This window comes from Passer montanus, unplaced genomic scaffold (assembly GCF_014805655.1).
Source record: "Passer montanus isolate IOZ18808 unplaced genomic scaffold, ASM1480565v1 scaffold22, whole genome shotgun sequence".
Lineage (NCBI taxonomy): Eukaryota > Metazoa > Chordata > Aves > Passeriformes > Passeridae > Passer > Passer montanus.
This window is the reverse complement of record NW_024366815.1, coordinates 7,794,023-7,813,060: the sequence shown is the minus strand read 5'-3', so window position 1 is coordinate 7,813,060 and position 19,038 is coordinate 7,794,023. Positions and strand designations below refer to the sequence as shown.

General features: G+C 39.6%; 1 protein-coding gene across 3 annotated transcripts in view; it reads left to right on the top strand.

Moving 5' to 3' along the window:
- Positions 1–4,753: 4,753 nt before the first annotated feature.
- Positions 4,754–19,038, top strand: part of IL6ST (interleukin 6 cytokine family signal transducer) — a 33,334-nt gene continuing 19,049 nt past the window's right edge. The window contains exons 1-7 of one of the 3 annotated variants that reach the window (XM_039709971.1): positions 4,754–5,088; positions 12,103–12,183; positions 12,746–13,057; positions 14,836–14,968; positions 15,216–15,230; positions 16,512–16,672; positions 17,014–17,165. In XM_039709971.1, coding sequence (XP_039565905.1) covers positions 4,908–5,088; positions 12,103–12,183; positions 12,746–13,057; positions 14,836–14,968; positions 15,216–15,230; positions 16,512–16,672; positions 17,014–17,165 — 1,035 coding nt within the window. In that variant the 5' untranslated portion in view covers positions 4,754–4,907. Of the gene's footprint in view, positions 11,072–12,102; positions 12,184–12,745; positions 13,058–14,835; positions 14,969–15,215; positions 15,231–16,511; positions 16,673–17,013; positions 17,166–19,038 lie in introns of all 3 variants that reach the window. The other 2 variants (XM_039709973.1, XM_039709972.1) reach the window with 2 other exon arrangements.

Here is a 19,038-nt window from a genome sequence, read left to right as displayed (position 1 = left end):
AATGCCTTTTTCTATTGCTAGTGTGCGTTTTGTCAGCCCAAATAACTAGGCCCAGCTCAACTGTTCTTCACACATTAACTTTGTGCATATAGTTGTGAAAAAAACTTTGCCAAAAAAGTACTGACTTACATTTTCTAGCATATTTTTTATTGACTAAACTGCTCATGAAAGCCTTTGTGGCCAAGTAGGAAACATAATTCTAGTCAATCTGAAATGTCATTTTCTTTTTAATCGTCTTCTGCTACTCTTAGTTGGGTCTTACTCACTGCCCAAGAGTTCTGCCTTAAGAACACATCCACATTCTGATCTGTGTGTGCAGAATTACTCCAAAGGCATTTTAACTCCAGCAGCTGCAAGAAGCATATTAAATTCATGGACAGCTCTCCCATGTCATGTAAGAAACTGCAGCATAACACCTTCACCTCACCTTAGCTCAGAACAAGCATTTCTTCTCAGTGAACTGCGTTGCTCATTCTAACTGAACCATTTTCCATGTTTGATCAATTTAATCCTTTACAGTATTTTTATCTTCACTGAAATTTAATATTTGTTTTCCTTTTCTGATCTCACCTTTGGTTTTGTTCCTCCAGTGAAGACCAGACCACTTTTTTTCTGATTATCCTACCCATTATCTTTTCATAAAAAACACCCCCTAGCAACATGTTCCATCAGTCAAAGCTTCCAGTCTAGGTCTCAAATGTCATTAGCTCTGTAATTTCCACTGCAGAAAAACAAGCAGATTGCGAGGCACACTGCTCCATTAGATGTGCCATTAATTTAAAGTGGGCTATAACCAATCTGTTTTCTATTCTGTATGCCAGGCTGCAGTTTCATGGTGTTACCACTCTTATTTTTGATAATCAGAATGAAAGAACTAGGTCAAGCCCTCATGAGCAATCCAAAGCTTTCCTATCACATGTGGAGGAGTCAGCTATCACCATTCCTAGCTTCTCCCACTGATCACAAGATTCTCCTGAACTTCTGAAGTCCTGATGAAGCTCTACAGATGCTGGCTGAATTTTGCAAGGTCCTGCCCAGAATCTCAGTTTTTATGCCCTTTCACTGGGCATAGCAATGCTAAGGAATGAGGTCAGTCCTGTTGCAATATGCATCACTCACTCTCTTGTAAAGAGATGCCGTCAGGCATCCAGCTGCACATACAAGGTTGCCATGATGACTGCTTGTGGCTCAGTGAACTTTACTTGTTTGTCACACAAATTACAAACACCTACCTGCTCTCAAAGAAAACTAGTATGCTCCCATCTCCCTCAAGAAGAAGTAGTGAATTGCAAAGTCCATTTTTTGCTGCCACTGAGCTACTCATGTTTGGTAAGTTAAAAGGCTGTGAAGTGCTGTAACTGTCATTAAATCATTTCCAAAAGTTACATCAGCCATTTTTTTCCTTGCTGCTCTCTCCTCCCTACCTCTTCAGAGGACTTCACCATGACTTTTTGACCTACAAGACTGTGGCTTCAATGCAACAGTCTGCTACTGTTCTGACCATTCAGGTCAAAGGGAGAAAAAATTGTCTCTTCTTCATGTTAAAGAACATTAGACAGCGGAGATTCTAAGTTCAAGCTCAGAAGTGATACAAGCTGAGACAACATTATCACTTCAGCAAGAGGCTCATATATTTTACTGAACCTCCCAGGCAAATAGTTCTACAGAGTGATTCACAGAAAATGTCTTGGCATGGGTCAGAATGTTGCCATTAAAGGGTGTTGTTGTTCAGCTTCTCTCTTACTGTGAGAATCTTTCCCAACATCCCTGTTCTGAGAGTCATACATTACCAAAAAAACCCCATATTTAGTGAGAGTGAGGAATCTTTTCACACCCCTGATGCTCCATGTCCTTATACCAAGATAATAATACATGCCAGAAAGATTCTTCCTGTCTGTGGCTCACCTATTTTAAGATTCAGTGGATCATGTAGACTGAAAATTTTTTCACAACTTGTTACAAAACCGCTGAAAATATCCATAGTGTGGTACAATCTGGTTCCTCAGCATTCTCTAACAGCTTCTCCAAAAATGTCTCTGCTCCCACAGTTGAACAGCTATCAACCTTTGCCAACAGCTACGTTTTCAAGTGTTGGTGCCCATCTCTACACTTCCAGGCCATCTCCTTCTTTCTGGAGGAGAAAGCAGAGGATGTGAAGGCGTGCTTCACCGACTGATATCCTAACTGTGTATCACGAGAGCTTGGAAATATCCCATATAGCCCTGATGTGAGCACTATGCTGGAATATAAATTGCAGTGTGCATAACCAGAGGGTAATTGATATCAAAGACCTTCCAATTCCTACAACTAGCTTTCTTTTATTCCTGCCTCATATATTTAGGGAATATATGACCAAACATTTAATTAAATATATAAAATAAACATTTAATGTAATGCTTTATTCAATGTGCAGATTAAAATGCTAGCTGTCACGAACATTTTAAAAATGTGGTCAGAATTTTTAATTTCTCTCAGTATTTGGAAATGAATTTATAAACTGGTGTTTATATTACCTATACACCAGTACTATACTACATACACAGTACAGTATAAAGCCATATAATGGTAGGGAAGACTGTGAAGCAGTAAATCAAACTAAAGAGTCTTGCCAGGAAATCATCTATGTGCAGAAAAGGCACTTCACAACATGCTTGAATGGCTTAATTCTCTTCTTTACTAGCAATCCCAAATGTCCTGATTCTATGCAGTGGCAATTGAAATGCTATTAACTTTTTACCTGCTTGTACCAGAAAGTGGCTGGTGTCTAAAAACAATAATATTTTTGGCAACTAAATTGTTAATGAAAAATGGTACTCTGTGTCAATACAGAAAAATTAAGTACTGTTGCAAAGAAATTATTTTGTTTCTCGACACAACTTCAGATATGTGTACATAGTTTTACAGAGTCCACAGATAGTCTGTGAAATACACAATCTCTTGCTTATTTGAAGAGCTACAATGCATGTCATATATTAAGTGAAGCCTGTCACAGGACTGGTTGTGAAGGGAGATGGAAGGTTGTTCTACAAGTTCTGGCAATATACCAGGAATCGCTTCAGGCTATAGGATTTCAGAATAAGAATGTCATAAGAGGCTTTCTGTTGGCTGGGGGAGGGAGGAGAGTGAAGAGTCTGCTCCTGGAATGTCTATTTAGCAGCAGAACTCAAGTGATCCTACAAGAGACAAAAGACATGCTAAAACGAGAAAAAAACATTATTTTTTTGGTCCTTCTAGTTAGAGCCAGGTTCCACTTAAAGTTTTGTTGACAAAAAGTCATTTTTTGAGGATGCTGAAACAGGCATATCCATGCACACTGAAATTTACCCATTATACAATCAAAATGTACTTGTACAGCCTCAAACTGTAACCCAGAATCAATGCAGACACAAACATACTAACCATTATCTGGTGAGAAAGCAAAAGTGACCAACTGTAATGCTTTTGTCATTCTGCAAAAACTGTGAAACCTGTTCTGCAGATGTCATTTGTCCTGATACCTTAGGAAAGGTTTGAACACCAGAAGTCCTGTAGGAGGAAATGGGAAGGATTGAGTCACTGAGTGCAGACACCACCAATGGGAGAAAACAGCAATATCTACAGTATCTAAGGTTACTAGACAGCATCAGCTGCAAACAGGAACATAAAGTAATAAATTTAATCTGCAGCCTAGATAAATACCTATCAGAAATTATGTAAGTACAGACAACTTTGTTGTTAGGAAAACAGAGCAACTAAATGACTATTTAAAAGTGTCCATCCAGCTTTACTCTGCTACATAGAAAAAATACAGCATTTTCAGAATTAGCAACAACATTTTTGTCGGATATTAAGCCATCTGAGACAGTACACCAAGCATAATCAGAGACTGGTACAAAATCCAGTGAGAATCAAACTATGTTCCACTGTCTTTCTCCAAAGTTCTGAATCTTGTCTTATTAGCAGCTCATGTCAGTGCCTGAAACAGGGTATTAAACTAGATGTCTTTTTTATCTAGCCAATCTGCCCACTTGTCTAAAGATGTAACTAGAAGTGTAATATACCTCATATCCTACTTGAGCCCAAATATAACTTAAGAACTAAGGGGGCAAAACCCTAAAGCATTTGGCAGGAAGAAACTCCAGTTGATGTCTTGTATCATTAGCCTTCTTTAACACTCTCAGCACCAAGTTTGTGGCATGGCACTGTTCCTTCTTACTCATGAACTAGAGAAGAAATTAATCTGGAATGAAGAAAGCATCTTAGAGGACATTATTTTGATTTACAAAAATAACTTTTCAGAGCTACTGCATGAAGAAATGTCCAAGTATAAGGTGGGTCATGATCACATCAACGATCTATATTGAGGACCATTCCTCAGCAACCTAGCCTTCCACAAACACCTTTCTCAGGGGCTGCAATCCTGACCGATTTTCGGGGACTGAAACATCGAGACCGCTCTGGCTCGCAGCGCTCTGCTCGCACGGCAGCTGTTGACAAGAGCATTCTACAGCCGCCCGTACTCCCAAGGGAGTCTTGCGAAACGCCGGGAAGGCCGCTGGCTCCTCAGGCCTGCTCAGCACAACACCCCCGCCGCGCCGCCCGCGCAGGCCCGCCCGGGCGAGGGCCAGGAGAAGCTTCCAGAGGCCGGGCCGACCAGGGCGCGGGTAGGGTCCGGCCGGGCTCAGCCGGGCGTCCCGCGGCTGCCGCCCACAGCGGCACACACCGCGCCGGGACCGCGCTGCGGGGCACGGGCAGGGGCACGGGCAGGGGCACGGGCAGGGGCACGGGCAGGGGCACGGGCAGGGGCCGGAGCAGGGGCCGGGGCACCGCTCGCTCCCGCCCCCCGCGCCCCCGGCATCCTGGCACCGGCCGCCGCGTTACGGGAAGCCCCGCCCCTTCCTGCGGGCCCGCCCCCGTGCGGTGACGTCATGAGAGCCGCGGGCCAATGGCGGGGTGGGTGGAGGAGGAGGGAAGGGCGCGCGGGGGCTGGGGCGGGGCGGGAGCGTGACCGGGCGCGGGGCCGCGCGTGCGGGACGGCGGCGCGATGGCGCGAGGCGGCTGTGCCGCTATTTAGGGGCAGGGGCCGCGGAGCGCAGGCGGCGGCGCCGGGTAAGAGCCGGGGTGTGCGGGGTTTTCCTTACCCTCCACCTCCCCCCTCCCCCGTGTCCTCTCCCTGAGGGCCGTCCGCCGGCGGGGACCGTGCTGGGCCGTCCTTTTCCTCCGGGCCGTGCGCCCCGGGCGGGGGCAGCGGGGCGTTCGTTCAGGGCTGACCGGGAGACGGGCCGGGCCGGGGCGGGCGGGTGCGCGGCAGTGTTGCGCCACTCGGTTCCCGGGCCGGTCGCCAGCCGTGCCCCGCGGCGGTGTCTGGTGTGTCCAGCCTGCCCTGGCCGGCGCCGGCGGTGACGCTCAGAGCGCAGCATGGCCGAGCCCGGGGCCGAGCCCCTGGCGGGCCCCTCCGCAGCCCTGCCCCGGCTGGGGGCTGCCCGCGCTGTTCCCCAGAGCGGTGGGGCTTGGTGCTGGCCGTCCGGGCTGCCAGCGGTGTCGCGACCCTCGCGGGACCGGCGTCTTTCGGCTTTGTCGCTTGTCGCATGAGCGCGGCTGTGCCACCGACACGGATTTCCTTGATGAAGAGATTTGCGTTTTGTCGCCGTCTCCGCAAGTGGCGGCTCTTGTTGCCTGTAGATGGTAGAAAACTGCTGCCCTGCGAGATACGCACACTTTGTCTTATTGCTGGTCCAAGTAGTGGAGGGGATTCCCTGAGGGATTAGGGAGAAGCGGGTACAGTGGCCGTCTGGTTGCTTCCCATGTGGTCCTGGGCGCCAGTCATCCCTGTCGTGGGGCTCCGACGCTTTCCCTAAAAAAAATCGGCATCGTTTTCATCTCTCGGATGATGAAACTGAGGCACAAAGGAAAGCAGGCTGCCAAGTGTTTTGGCAGGATTGAGGGGAATAATTCCCAGTCTCAGTTTTCGTGCTTGTTTCAGGCTGACTAGGGGTTTGCCAGCTGGTGGCTGCTTGTTACGGCTGAGGCATTCTGAAGGCATAGTTCTACACATAGTTGTAGTTCTACTACCAGGTAGTGGAACTGTGTGGGGTTATAGCTCTGTCGTTAGTGATCTGTCACAGAGGGGGAAAGGGAATCCACAACCTTCCCAAGAAATTGGATATTATTGGGAGTTAAGATATTTTTTCTTACACCCTCTTCTCTGTAGAAATATAACATTTATGCTTCCTACATGCTGTTACTTTCAGAGGCATGTAGAATATACTGTTCAAAGCATGTAACTTCTGAACAAATTATCTATATGTTGGTGTAGCAAAATAAGAATGTAAGTGTGGATGATGAAAATTTGAGATAACCTCCTAGCAGTTGAGCATTCGAAGTAATTGTTTGGATGTTGTTTATATGTCTGGAAATGTGGTGCTTCACGTAAAGTCAATAGATAAATATTTTCAGTGGAGGAGAAAGATAGATAGATAGATATGCACATCTGTAAGTGATACACCAAATGGAGATACTGTTCCCATGCTGCTTGTCTGGAGGATTAGCATTCACACAGTTATGTGAAATTAAATAACCTTTCTGGCCATTTTTTAATCAGTTATTCTTGTATTAGCAAGAACTGTCTAGATTAGAGAAGCAGCACTGTTTGTGATCCGTCTGGAAGGTTTGATTTCAAAATGCAAACACTGAGTGCTAAGACATTACTCTGTATAAATTAATATAATTTTTGAACTAAAACTACTTGCTAGCTGTCAGAAAATTCTGAAGTGTTCCAGAGAAATTGATTTACAGTTTTAAGAAGGTACCAGAAAGAACTCAATTATTGCAAGCAAATATTTGGTGCCTCTAGTTAGGAATTTCAGTAATTTTTAACTTTGTACCTGTTTTGATTTTCTTTTTTTTGTGTATATATTTTGTTCTGAAGGCCCTATCAAAACTACAAGGGTAAGCCTCCTTCTAGAGGCAGAGGAATAAGTATACAGTAGAGAAATGACTTTGTTAGATGGTGAAAGGAATAGAGATGTCATTTGTATATAGAGATTTTAAATACAAAAATGTATTTCAGAGTATTCTGTTCATATAACATTACATTAATGTTACATATAGCATTACATAATGTTGTGTTCATATAACATTACATATTTTCAAGTGCTTGTCTTAGAGGTGTCTGGTGTTTCTTGAGTCTCATAAATATTTCCAAGAAGGAAGTAAGCTTGGAGGAAGGAAGGAAGCTTAGAGATGAAATACGCTTAATTAGAAAGCAGTTACGGTTTGAGTAATCAAAATTCCTTGAGGATAGTTGCAGCTTTTAGATGGCTTTAAGAACAGTCTGGCTTGTTATAAAACCTCAAGGAGCAGCTGCTTTGTGAAGCATCCCTGGTTCTGTCTGCTTGAGCTATGTGGATTCCTAGTGACAGATTACCTCTTGAAGCTGTAAACATAGGTCTTCTTTTTTTTGTGAGGAATTTCTGTAAATCCATTTTCCCGCAACCTTTGGTCTCTTGTGATTGATGTGATAATGAGCCTTAATAGACTGAACACCTTCCTGTGGTGGTTGTGGTGTTATCTATACTTCCTGACTTCCAAGCTGGCTTTGCTGGCAAGTACATGTTATTTTAGCTATAGTTTTTTAAACTGACATGGTGATTTGTAGGTCACCTGGACAGGAATTGCGACTTCTCTGAAATTGAGAGATAACCCTTTATATAATGGCATATCCCTGTGTACCTTTTGGGGCAGGTCTCATGATTTATGAATTAAGATGAATTTTTAAGATTTCTCTCTTGCTCAGAATAAGTAGTGATACATGTTTTGCATGAAAGCCTGATACTACTTCAGAAACTATTGGTCACAGGCTGATATTAAAACTCAACACTTGCTACTTTGCGCACATAAGGTGTGATTTTTAGGGTTATTAGCTTTTCATAGGCACTGCATGAAGCATCAATTTGTGGATCACACATAAAGCCCTAGTGCTTTCTTTTCAAAATGGCTGCAGGATGTGAAGAATAATAGAAGTCCCATTTGATTTGGATATTAAATGGGATGATCTCATGGCATATCTCGTGGCAGTCTGTCTTTATGGAAACAATCAGAGCATTTTAACTTTTTTTTTTTCCACTTTGAGTTAATTTATTTTCTATGAGTTAAGGACTGTCACCAGCAGCATTCTAAATAGACCCTGTTGGTTTTATTCAGAGTATTTTGATGGATTTTGGTCTTTGGGCACTAAACCATGAGAACAACCTGGCAAACTTCTGAAGTCAGTTTCTTTCTCATTCTCCCTTGCCTCTTCACTTAGTGATCCACAACAATTACATATAACGATTGCATAGTTAGTTTTGCTATTTGGTTTTGTTTGTTTTTAATAGAAAGCATCTGAACTGGCCAGCTGTTTCAGTGTTCATTCAGCATTGGATTCAGCTTTCACCTTAGATATATATGTGTGTGTATATGTATGTATATATATATATATGTATGTATATATATATATATGCACTCTACCAGTCAGTAAAATGTAAAACTTGTGTTAAGCTGTGCATAAGGACTGAAAAAAAATTAGTTTTCTCTTGTTTAGAGTAACAGCTTAGTCTGACTTAAAATTGTGAGTTGTGTACAAGTTAGTGTTTAGCATTACTATTGAATGATGGCACTATCTTTTAAGGTTTGATGCAGCTTATATGCAGGGTTTCTGCACTGTCTTCGCCGGATCATTTTTACACACTCAGATATGAAAACACCAGTTTGCATAGAAGTATTTTCCTCATTCTAATTTGAATTATGGCTCCTTGTTTTGTTAGTTTTAAGTCCCACTTTTTTTTTTTTTTTTCATTTCCTTTATGGTTTTGAGGTAGGCAGGATGGATGGAAGTGTCTAGTGTAACTCTGGATCTTTCCCCTAGAACTAAATTTCAATTAAGAATCAGTCTTGTAAAAGCCAGAGACACTAATGTTTTTAAAAATAGCACACATTAGAAGGGGTTGTAATTGCTCCTTTGTGGGTTTAGAGGTGTGTAGCTTCAGTCTTCTTCAAACCGCATTGATCGGTGGGGGTAGGGGTAAGTAAAATACGTCAGAACAGCCTAAAGCAGATATTTGCTGAATCGTGGCTTTGGCACTGTAGTCTCAGCTGCTTGGTTCCTACTGGAGGTGGGTGGCTTTCCACTTAACTCTCCTTTGCAGGTGATGGAGCATGAAGCCCCATTCTCTTGCCTTTTAAGAGCTGATTGCAGTGGAATTGAGTCGTATGGTTTGTGGAGGGCTTATCGGCTCCCTCAAAACAATTGCTAAACCTTCCAAAGGGGCAAAGTAGTAGAGATTGTAGGAACTTCAGTCTCTTACATGTGAATTAATCTGCTTGGAACAACTGAAATGTTGTTTTTCAAGTCTGGAAGACAGTTGAATATAGAAGTGGCTTTTATATTAAAAAATAGTAATTAATTTTAATTTCCAGTGAAAAAATACTTTAGGACAAAAATGTGTAATAATTATGTATTACTGTTTACTTCTTAAGTTGGTTATTGCTTTTTATTTATTTATTCTTTCAGTTGCTTTGCAGTATGTTTTTAATAACCTGAGCTACACTTAACTGCTGGTGTGAAAATAAGTAAATAGTTTTGTGGGAATATTGTTTGACTTTAATAAATAATGACCCAACAGAAAGCCAGTAACTTTATAATGTTGTAATAGCTTAGGTGACCCTGCCGTTATTCTAAGGTGGCATGAATCATGATGCAAATGGGAGAGAAATAAAACAACAGTTTAAAAACTTTCCTTTTAACATCTGTTTCATTCTTTCCCCTTCAGTTTGAAAGGTGCTTCTGCTGTTGTTTTGCAGCTTTTGGCAATTAGCAGTGAAGCAGAGCTCCTGCTTCCTTCCACCTAGCTTGTAGTTGCCCTCAGGCTTCTGATGAGTTTCAGATCTTCTGCAACTCAAAATGTTCCAATTAAATAATTTAAATTAATCTTGCTCGAAATAACCAATCCTAAGATCTATCTGTAGTAGAGCTCAATAGGCTTTAGTTAACAAGCAGTATTCTGGTAAGTGTTAGCACAAGTCTAGTCATTAAAGTAGACCTCTATGTGCTGATATTATTTGGTGATTTAAACTAAAAGAGAATACTCTTTAGAATTTGGTTGTATTCACCATGCAAATTTATAAATATTTGCTGAACTAGTTGGATTTTTTTTTTTAATTCAAAAATTTATGTGTGGGTAGAAACCTTATTTTTCAGATATTGGACACTTCAAAAATAAGCAAGAATCAATTGATATAGTTATTTCACTGTAGCCTTGTAATAAATATCCAAATATACATTGCATTTAAAGCAGTATAGTGGTTGTTATATCCAGCCCAGTGAGAGCACTTAAGCAGAACACAGAAAAAATTAATAGCTTTTTGGTTCTCAATGCCATATAGCTACAGTCTGATGACAAACAACTTGTTATTTAGTCAAAAAATTAACTAACAAACTTCCAGTGACAAACAAATGCTTGTTAATATATTTGGCAAGTCTTTCAATCAGCGATGTTTATAGTATAAAGTTTCTGTATAGGAAATTTTGCTGGGCTTTGAATAATGAACTCACAAGTATAGGCGCAAATAAAGATACTGCTAGGTGATTCTGATGGCTTTTATTTTAGTTCTAACTGAAAGACATCTAGGTTGGCAAACCCTACAAAGATTCTGCTATAAATGTTTGAGATCTGCTTTCATTTAGTTGTTCCTGTGAGTAGAGATTTTCTTTACATTACGCTATCTTTATTTGTAAAGAAAAAATGGCTTAGTTGTGTTGATGTGTAAGAAATGAGGTTCTGGCTTGCGGGTGATCCATGCTTAAGTGTGTCTAGTTTTACATATATATAGATATGTGAAATACCTTGTGTCTGTCACTTTTATGAAGTGAATTACATGCAATCAAAGCAAAGGGATGTTTGCTGTCATAAATTGCAGTTTCTTCTGATAATAGTAAGTGGAGTTTATTAATTTTCCTTTCTAGAGAATACTGTGGAATTCCCTTAAAATTTTTAGCAAGTTTCCTTTTATGGGGTAAAGCTCAGAATATTCGTTTCCAAAGAAGTTCTGTCAGGTTAGTGGAAAATAAAACTTAGGCTCTCTCTTCTCAAATCTTAGTAAACCTCAAGAGCCTATGTTAAGTTTCTAGGTGTAAGAATAGCATGAAGTCTGCTTCTAGAAATCAGCTTGTGAACTAAATGCCTTATTTCACTAAGCCAATCTACCTGTTCCTGTAAAGATGCCTAAATGTAGCTAAAAATAATATAGCTCATATGCTTAGCAGAGTGATCACTTGCTTTTGGTAGTTTAGGGCTGCTTTAAAACTGTAATTTGAGAAAACCAGAACACATTTAGTGGCTTCCTAACAGTGGGGGTGAAAGCTACTATCTGAATGCTTCAGGATCTCTAAAGGGTTTTCTAGAAATGTCAAAACTTGAGAACGAGTGGGCTCTGTTGCAGTACAGAAATAAATACCATGTTATAAAATGTACTCCAGCTTTTGGGGAATTGCAAGCTCCCTTGTAAAGTTTTGAAGACTTAATTAGTGCTTTTCTACAGTAGACAGCAGTTCTTAATATGGAAGCATTGTGCTTTGTAATTCCTGAGTGTATTTTAAGTCACTCTTGTGAATGAGACACGTGGTTTTGTGGTGAGTTGTTCTGAACCTTGTCTGAAGATTTTGTATCAGTGCCCTTGAAAGTTAGGTAAGTATGAAAACCATAATCAAATTCATAGGGTTATATTTTAAAACCTGAACCACATTGTTATACCCTGTGTTCTAATGGAACCTCCTACGGAGTTACCATTGAAGTTTGTTTTCATATATAGTGTGGAAACCTAAAGCTGATACATTTCTTAAACTTGTAATTAAAGCAGCTTTAAACAATCTTAGGGTTTTTAAGTAAACATTTGATTTTGTTTTAGCAGTGAAGAAAATGAAACAATTTGCCCATTCTAACATGAGAGGATACAAACACTTCCAGGAAAAGAAATGTGCATATGTGAGAAATTATCTTAGAGCAAAGACAAATCTGATTTTGACATTGATCGAAAGTAGAGAGTAATAGTTTAAATTTAAAAATAAATATCTTTCTCTTGTTTCAGAAATTCTGTGCAGGATGTTTTCTAGGTGGAACTGGGTGGCCTGTGGCTTCTGTCTGGTGTTGAATATTTGTTCTCCTGATGGTAAGAGTTCTGTGTCTCAAATACAAGAGGATATAGAGCTAGTTATATCGAATATTTGAAGCACCTGCTTGCTTTTTATCTAGATATTTGTGGCTGGGGACAGAAAGTAAGGTGTGTTAGGATAGACACACCTAGTCTTCTAACGCTAGTTCACCACAACACTGGTGCAAACTTACCCCCATTTTCCTATGGTAACTTTCTTAATAGAAAAGACTTTTTCATCAAAAGAGTAACCTCAAGTATAACAACTTCCTTCTTCAAAAGATACAAACACGCGACCTTTGACTCTCCTCTCTGTTTTATGTGCCTCTATTTATTAATAGAGCTTTCCCAGCTTGGTGAAATGCTTTGGCAAAGCCTAAAGAGCACTATGCTGGTTTCTGCCCTCAAATCTTCATGGTGGTCTACTAATGCATTTCAGTTTTATTATTGTCAGGAAACTACTTAACTTGCTGCTTAGACAAATGTAGTGTTTTTAACATTGCACTAGTGATGTATCAGCAATATTGGTTAGGGAATGCTGTGTTGTTCTCAATAAATGTGAAATTTGTTTTCCTTTTAGCTTCAGGTGGACTTGTGCAGTCATGTGGTCACATCATCCCGGAGTCACCTGTACTGGCCCTTGGTTCCAATTTCACAGCATTATGCATTCTGAATGAGAGTTGTCTTGACTTTGGCAATATCTATGCCAGTCAGATTATCTGGAAGATTAAAAATAGACTGGTACCTAAAGAACAGTATCGTGAAATAAACAGAACAGTTTCCAGTGTCACATTCAATGACACTTCTTCACTAGCTACTCCTCTGACATGCAACATTTTAGCAGATGGGCAGATTGAACAGAACATTTATGGAATTACAGTTACAGTAGGCTGTGAGTACCACTTTTTTACATTTTATTCTGGTGTTAAGAAAATTGTTTCTGAGAAATGGGAAAATGCAAAAAATAAAGTGTACATATCTTTAGGCACTTAATTTTTATTCCCTCAGTTCCTGGATAATTGAGTAAAAATATTGTCAAAATGCCACCACAGCTGCTCAATATGCACTGAAGAAAATTTTCTAAAGAGTAGAAAATACTCTGGAATATTTCAGTGTTGAAATAGGAAAAAAATGGAACAACAAAAAACGGCAGATTTGAATTACAGAATAAAGATGTGGATTTAACTGAAATAGGAAGTAGGAAATTAACTTTTCCTTCTTCTTCTTCTGATTCTATATCAGAGTTGGAGGAAATACTTTTAGGTGATAAGTCCTGGTTTCATACTAACATTTTGAAAATAATGTTTTCTTCATTAATGGACTGAGAAACATTTAGTCCATCTGTGTCACTAAAGCTAACCTGAGTTGCCTTAAGGATGGAACATATTATTTGGATGCCTTTACCAAAGAAAATACATTTAACTAGTTAGAAACTTCATTTATTCTAGAATGATAGCACTTGCATGGTTCAGACCAGGTGCATTAAGACAAGATTGTCTTGAGAAAGTCACATGAATAAATACAACTTCTTAATTACTTGGTGTCCTGCTAACAGGACAGGTGTTGTGTCATGATATGGCTGATGAATTACGTTGTCTCCTAGTGATGGTAAAAGGTACTGCAGTTGTGAATGGTCTGCATGCAAAAGGTCTGCTTGAGTTCACAACTTTAAATTATATGCTTCTAGCATGATTTACAAAATGGTACCACAGAAAAGTAATGTTTTCCATTTCAATTTCTGAGGCGTAAATATTGTACCAGAAAAGATAAAATAAAAAGTATTTTTAAAAGTGGAATACATGGAAAGGCAAGGATAGATAAATTATTCTAAGATTATGAATGTAATGACAGTGCAGATGACATTCCATATTTGTAATTCATGTCACAAGTCTTGACATGCATTTTTATTTAAAGCTATTGTATTTTGATACAATTAAAGAAAACTAAATCATGAGACTAGCAACAGGTGTGAGAAGAATACAGTTATTCAGGAAGAAAGCAATAAGGTTCATAAGGTTGTTGTATTTCAAGCACTCTGCTTGAAAGCAGAAAATAAAATTCTCCAAGTACATTATACTGTTGTAAATAGTGATAATATAGGAGGTAGAAACAAACTCATATGTTACAATTTGAGTTTAAGAGGAAAAGAAAATAGTTTTGCTGCATTCTGAAGAAGTTCCTTACACACTGCAGTGCATGGATGAAGATCTCTAAGCTTTCTTGTATGGGTTTGCAGCTCAAGCTTCTTCCATACCTCAGGTGGGGGAGAACAGACCTATCAAATTGCTTATTGAGTTTAGGTTACTGGCAAAGTCACTATGTGCCAATTCAGTAGTGATTATTAATTTGTTTTTCTTCTGTGTGAACTAAAATATATTTAGATGAGAGATGGTTAATACAAGGTGTTCTGCCTCAGAGTGAAAGGTCTTTGTTGTTCCTTACTAGCAGGTGCTTAATCCTTATACACCCTACTGTGTGTCAAAACAGCTATTTAAGCTTCTTTACTTTGACTGCAGTATGGTATTCAGCACTTTTTGCCACATCCTTTAGAGAAGAATTAATTAAATTCTTCTGATGTTCACGGAAATCATTCTAGTGGTACACTTAAAAGGATTCTTGCTGGATTGAAATATGTGTATAGATTAATTATTGCTAACTCTTTCTGTACAGTGGCTCCAGAGAAGCCCAAGAATTTAAGTTGCATTGTACATCAGGTATCAAGATTCACATATGTCATGACTTGTACCTGGAACCCTGGAAGGCATACATTCCTGGATACTCAGTACAGGTTGAAATACAAATGGTAAGTAGTGCTCTGTAAAATATCTATATAATTCTGAAGAATATTTTATGCTAGTCCTTTCAAGCAGTCCTTGAAATTTCTGATTCTTTGGAAGAGTCCAGTGAGTAAGCCCAGTTTTCTGAAACGTTGCTGTCTGTCTGGTATGAGGGGAAAGGGAAGAGTTAAAGAAGTAATTCTAAGTCAGATGTGAAGTTTTGTTGCTGAACTTCTTTTTGGAGTAACAGTAATCTCATATTTTTCTATTCAGGTTGAGATACAGATGGTAAGTAGCACTCTATAGAATATCTAAATAATTCTGAAGAATATTTTATGCTAAACCAGCAGTCCTTGAAATTCCTGATTCTTTGGAAGAGTCCAGTAAGTAAGTCCAGTTTTCTGAAGTGTTGCTGTCTGTCTGTCTGGTATGAGGGGAAAGGGAAGAGTTAAAGAAATTGGCATTCAAGTAACTCTAAGTCAGATGTGAAATTTTGTTGCTGAACTTGTTTTGGAGTAACAGTAATATCATATTTTTCTATTTTTCAAATACATGATTAGTGTGGCTTGAGTACAGTACATCTCATAATAGGGGGCTGTACCCAACCTCCTACACTTGTCTGGGTTGACAGTTCTATCCCATTCTAAACAAGCAGAAGATGTCTCTGTTCATTGCAGGAGGATGAGACTATGTGAATTTTAAAGGTCCATTTCAATCCAAATCATTCTATGACTCTAGGTAGAGAAGTTAACATAAAATGACTGAGATTTGTAAAGTTATTATCTGAAGTTCCCAGCAACTGTTGACAAACACTATTCTGAGTTAATCCTAACATGAAAACTTCAGCAAAGTATTTCTCCTGTGAAAGCAAATTAAGTTACTTTCCAAGCTCTTTAGATGGCCTCTCATAAAATGGAGATTTTTAGATGGCTTCTCAGTTTAAAATTGAGTGAACAGGATTGTTGCATTGCTCTGGAAACAGGAATGATTGTGGACAGCTTTCCAGCTATCCCATTCTGCTGAAGTGTTTTGGTAACAGGTGTAGTAGAAAGTATGCACAGATAGAAAATGTTAATGCCTTGCAAATTTCCTGATGCCCCTAGAACTACCTAGTGTTAGTGTAGCAGAAGATGGTGAACAAATTATGTATTACACCTCTAACTGTACTCTTGAAAGATATTCGAATAGCACTGACTGCATTTTCTAATGTGTTCTAGTTACTGCTTTTGATTAATTTTGTATCAGTTCTTGTTCTTCTTTTCTTTTTTAAGCCAAGTCAGGTTTTTATATAAATAATAGAAAATTGTTTACAGTGCTCTAGCTTGTGCTTTTGAAGATACATGACTGGAAGTAAAGAGATGTTGTTTTAGTTTCAGTTCTAATGCAATCATGCATTTGTCGCTGAACAAGCCATTCCCACTTTTTCTTCCCCTCCCTCTGCTTACAAAGCTAAGGCAGAGGGGAAACATACAAGATAAACTGATTGCTCACTCTGATCTACTTTAAAATATTCTCTAAAGAAACCAAACTCACTGCTTTGACTCTTGTTTTTCTTTCTCTTTTATTTAGGCCAGAAGAGGTCTTTCCTGACTGTATACCAAAAGATGTAAACAATTCTTGCACCATTACTGATACTCAGTTCTTTGTCAATACGGAGATCTGGGTGGAAGCAACAAATGCACTTGGGAAGGCTGAATCTGATCATCTGGTTGTCGATCCCATTGACATTGGTAACTATATGTGCCTTAAAGTTTTAATGGAAAGTAACTGCTGCTTCTGTGTATGCTGCTTAACTAGTATGTTAATGTTTCTTCACTATAAAAATTATCACTACGTAAGTGTTGTTGACTAGAGCTTGAACTGTGCTGGGCAAAGGTAGGGATGGTGAGAGATTTCTTCACAATTCAGATAGCAAGTTTGTGTTGAGTAGTCTTACTCAGAAGATAGTGTAAAGTAGCAGCCATTTCAGGTCCTGGAAGACTTTAATAGTAGTACTGCAATATAGTATGCGGATTTCTAAAGGCATGGTAAAGTACAGCTGTGGAGGTAACTTTAATTTCTTCTCTTTTAGTTAAGCCACTGTCTCCACAGAATGTATCAATCACCTCAGGACTACTACCTACTGTTCTGCAGCTTTGCTGGGAGAATTGGATTTCATACGCTGTGATGACACTGAAATTCAATATTCGCTACAAAATTGTTGGTGACACAGACTGGATGGAGGTAATACTGCTAATGTCCTTTGCCATGATTCTGCTGTAATCCAGCCATCTGTCAAACTGGAGTTCCCCCTGTTGCACTTCAGAGCATTCCGTTTCATTTCATTATGTCTTACATGGCCACCCAAGGAAGTTTATCTGGCCTGTTCATGGAGGCTGTGATCTAGGTATTTTTTGGCATAGTCTGAGTATGGTGACTTTTCGTATCTTCATGGACTTTTCTGCTGTCCTCCCTGTCACAGTGCAGTATGTTTATTTTAAATTTTATTTTGTACAACGTGTGGAATGTTAATGAATTTTCATCTTCCCATACGTGTGCAAAATGAGTGATCTAAATGTCATTCAAAACTTGGATAAATACTGTATCATGCTGGAAAACTTTTTAGAACTTAGTCTACCTGCAGCTACAAAAGGTCCAGGCAGGGCCACAGGCTGGGTCAGAGTGGCTGGAAAGCTGCCCAGTGGAAAAGGATCTGGCAGTGCTGGTGATGGAAGCTGAACATGAGCCAGGTCATGCCCAGGTGCCCTAGAAGTCCAGTGACATCCTGGCCTGGATCAACAGTAGTGTGGCCAGCAGGACCAGTGATTTGTCTACCTTTATTTGTGACTAGTGAAGCCACACCTTGAATCCTGTCCTGTATACATGCCTCAAGTGTGAGGCAGTCAAGAACAGGAAAAGTGTAAGGAGTAAGCCCTACCTGTAATGTACTATATGTTCCTGTCATTAAGAGCTGTGGGGTTTTTTTTTCTTTATACATCAATCTGTCAACATATTTTTAATAGCTCCTCTGTTTTTCCTTACTTTAAGCCTTCTCTCAGAGCAGTAGTGGGCCAAATGTATTCTCCAGCAGAGGCCCAAATGTATTCTGAATTCTTTGAGTTCTTGGAAGACTGCTTTTGATTTTACCAAAATACTCTGTTTGGAGCAGGTAGCATAACACAACTTCTTGTAACTAATGTGGCTTTAGATGCAGAAACTATTTATTAAGGTCACCTGTAATTATGTTTTAAAAAGCATGGCCTGCACAATCTAGTCTGCAACTCCAGGATCATGTATATGTTGTCCTGATAGGACAGTAGGACAAGTTCTTCTAACTTGTCTTGCCTTTTAATATATGCACAAAACAAATGAAATAGTGGCTTTTAAGTCAGCTGAACTTGCTTAGCTGTGTTAAAATTGGACTATTTTGATAATTCTTTACCCTCAGGATTAACATCTTAAGTGTCCCGCATTTGGGTTTAATCTGTAGTCATTCCTTGCAGGGGTCACTATAAAAAGCCCTTAGTTACAAGTGGAATAATGTGAAGAGTCAGTTACATACTTGTGTCCATTATCTACTCCACCCTGCTTCCCTACATATATACTAAGAATACTTTTCTGGCATTTGGTTGCTCACCTAAGATAAGAGTTTATGAAAATAATTTATTAACAAAACTATAAACTACTGTAAAACTATTTTCAATTTCACTCAAGAAGTACTATTCTGGATCAGTGGAAGTAATGATCCTGGACTTTTAACTTCTAGTAAGCAATAATTTTGCAAAGTTCTGAATTGTGAGGCAGGGTATTACAGATCAGTAAGCAGCAGAATTATGTGGAAAGGTAGAAGAGAGATGTAAGCTAATTTTCCAAAAAAGGTTATGAGATTGTCCTGAGGTAGCTGCCTAACTGTTCTAGTGTATTTTCTTATACCTGGTAAGGACACACAACTCTGACTGAACCTTTACCAAGCAATGTTTGAGAATTGAAGTTTTTGGAAATGAGAGGGAAGGCAAGCTTGTTTGTGTTTTGTGTGTGTGTGGTGGGGAGCCTCCTTGGATGACAGCTGAAGTAGCACAGAACTCAGCTCTACAGTACTTTGATCACTGCTTTTAAA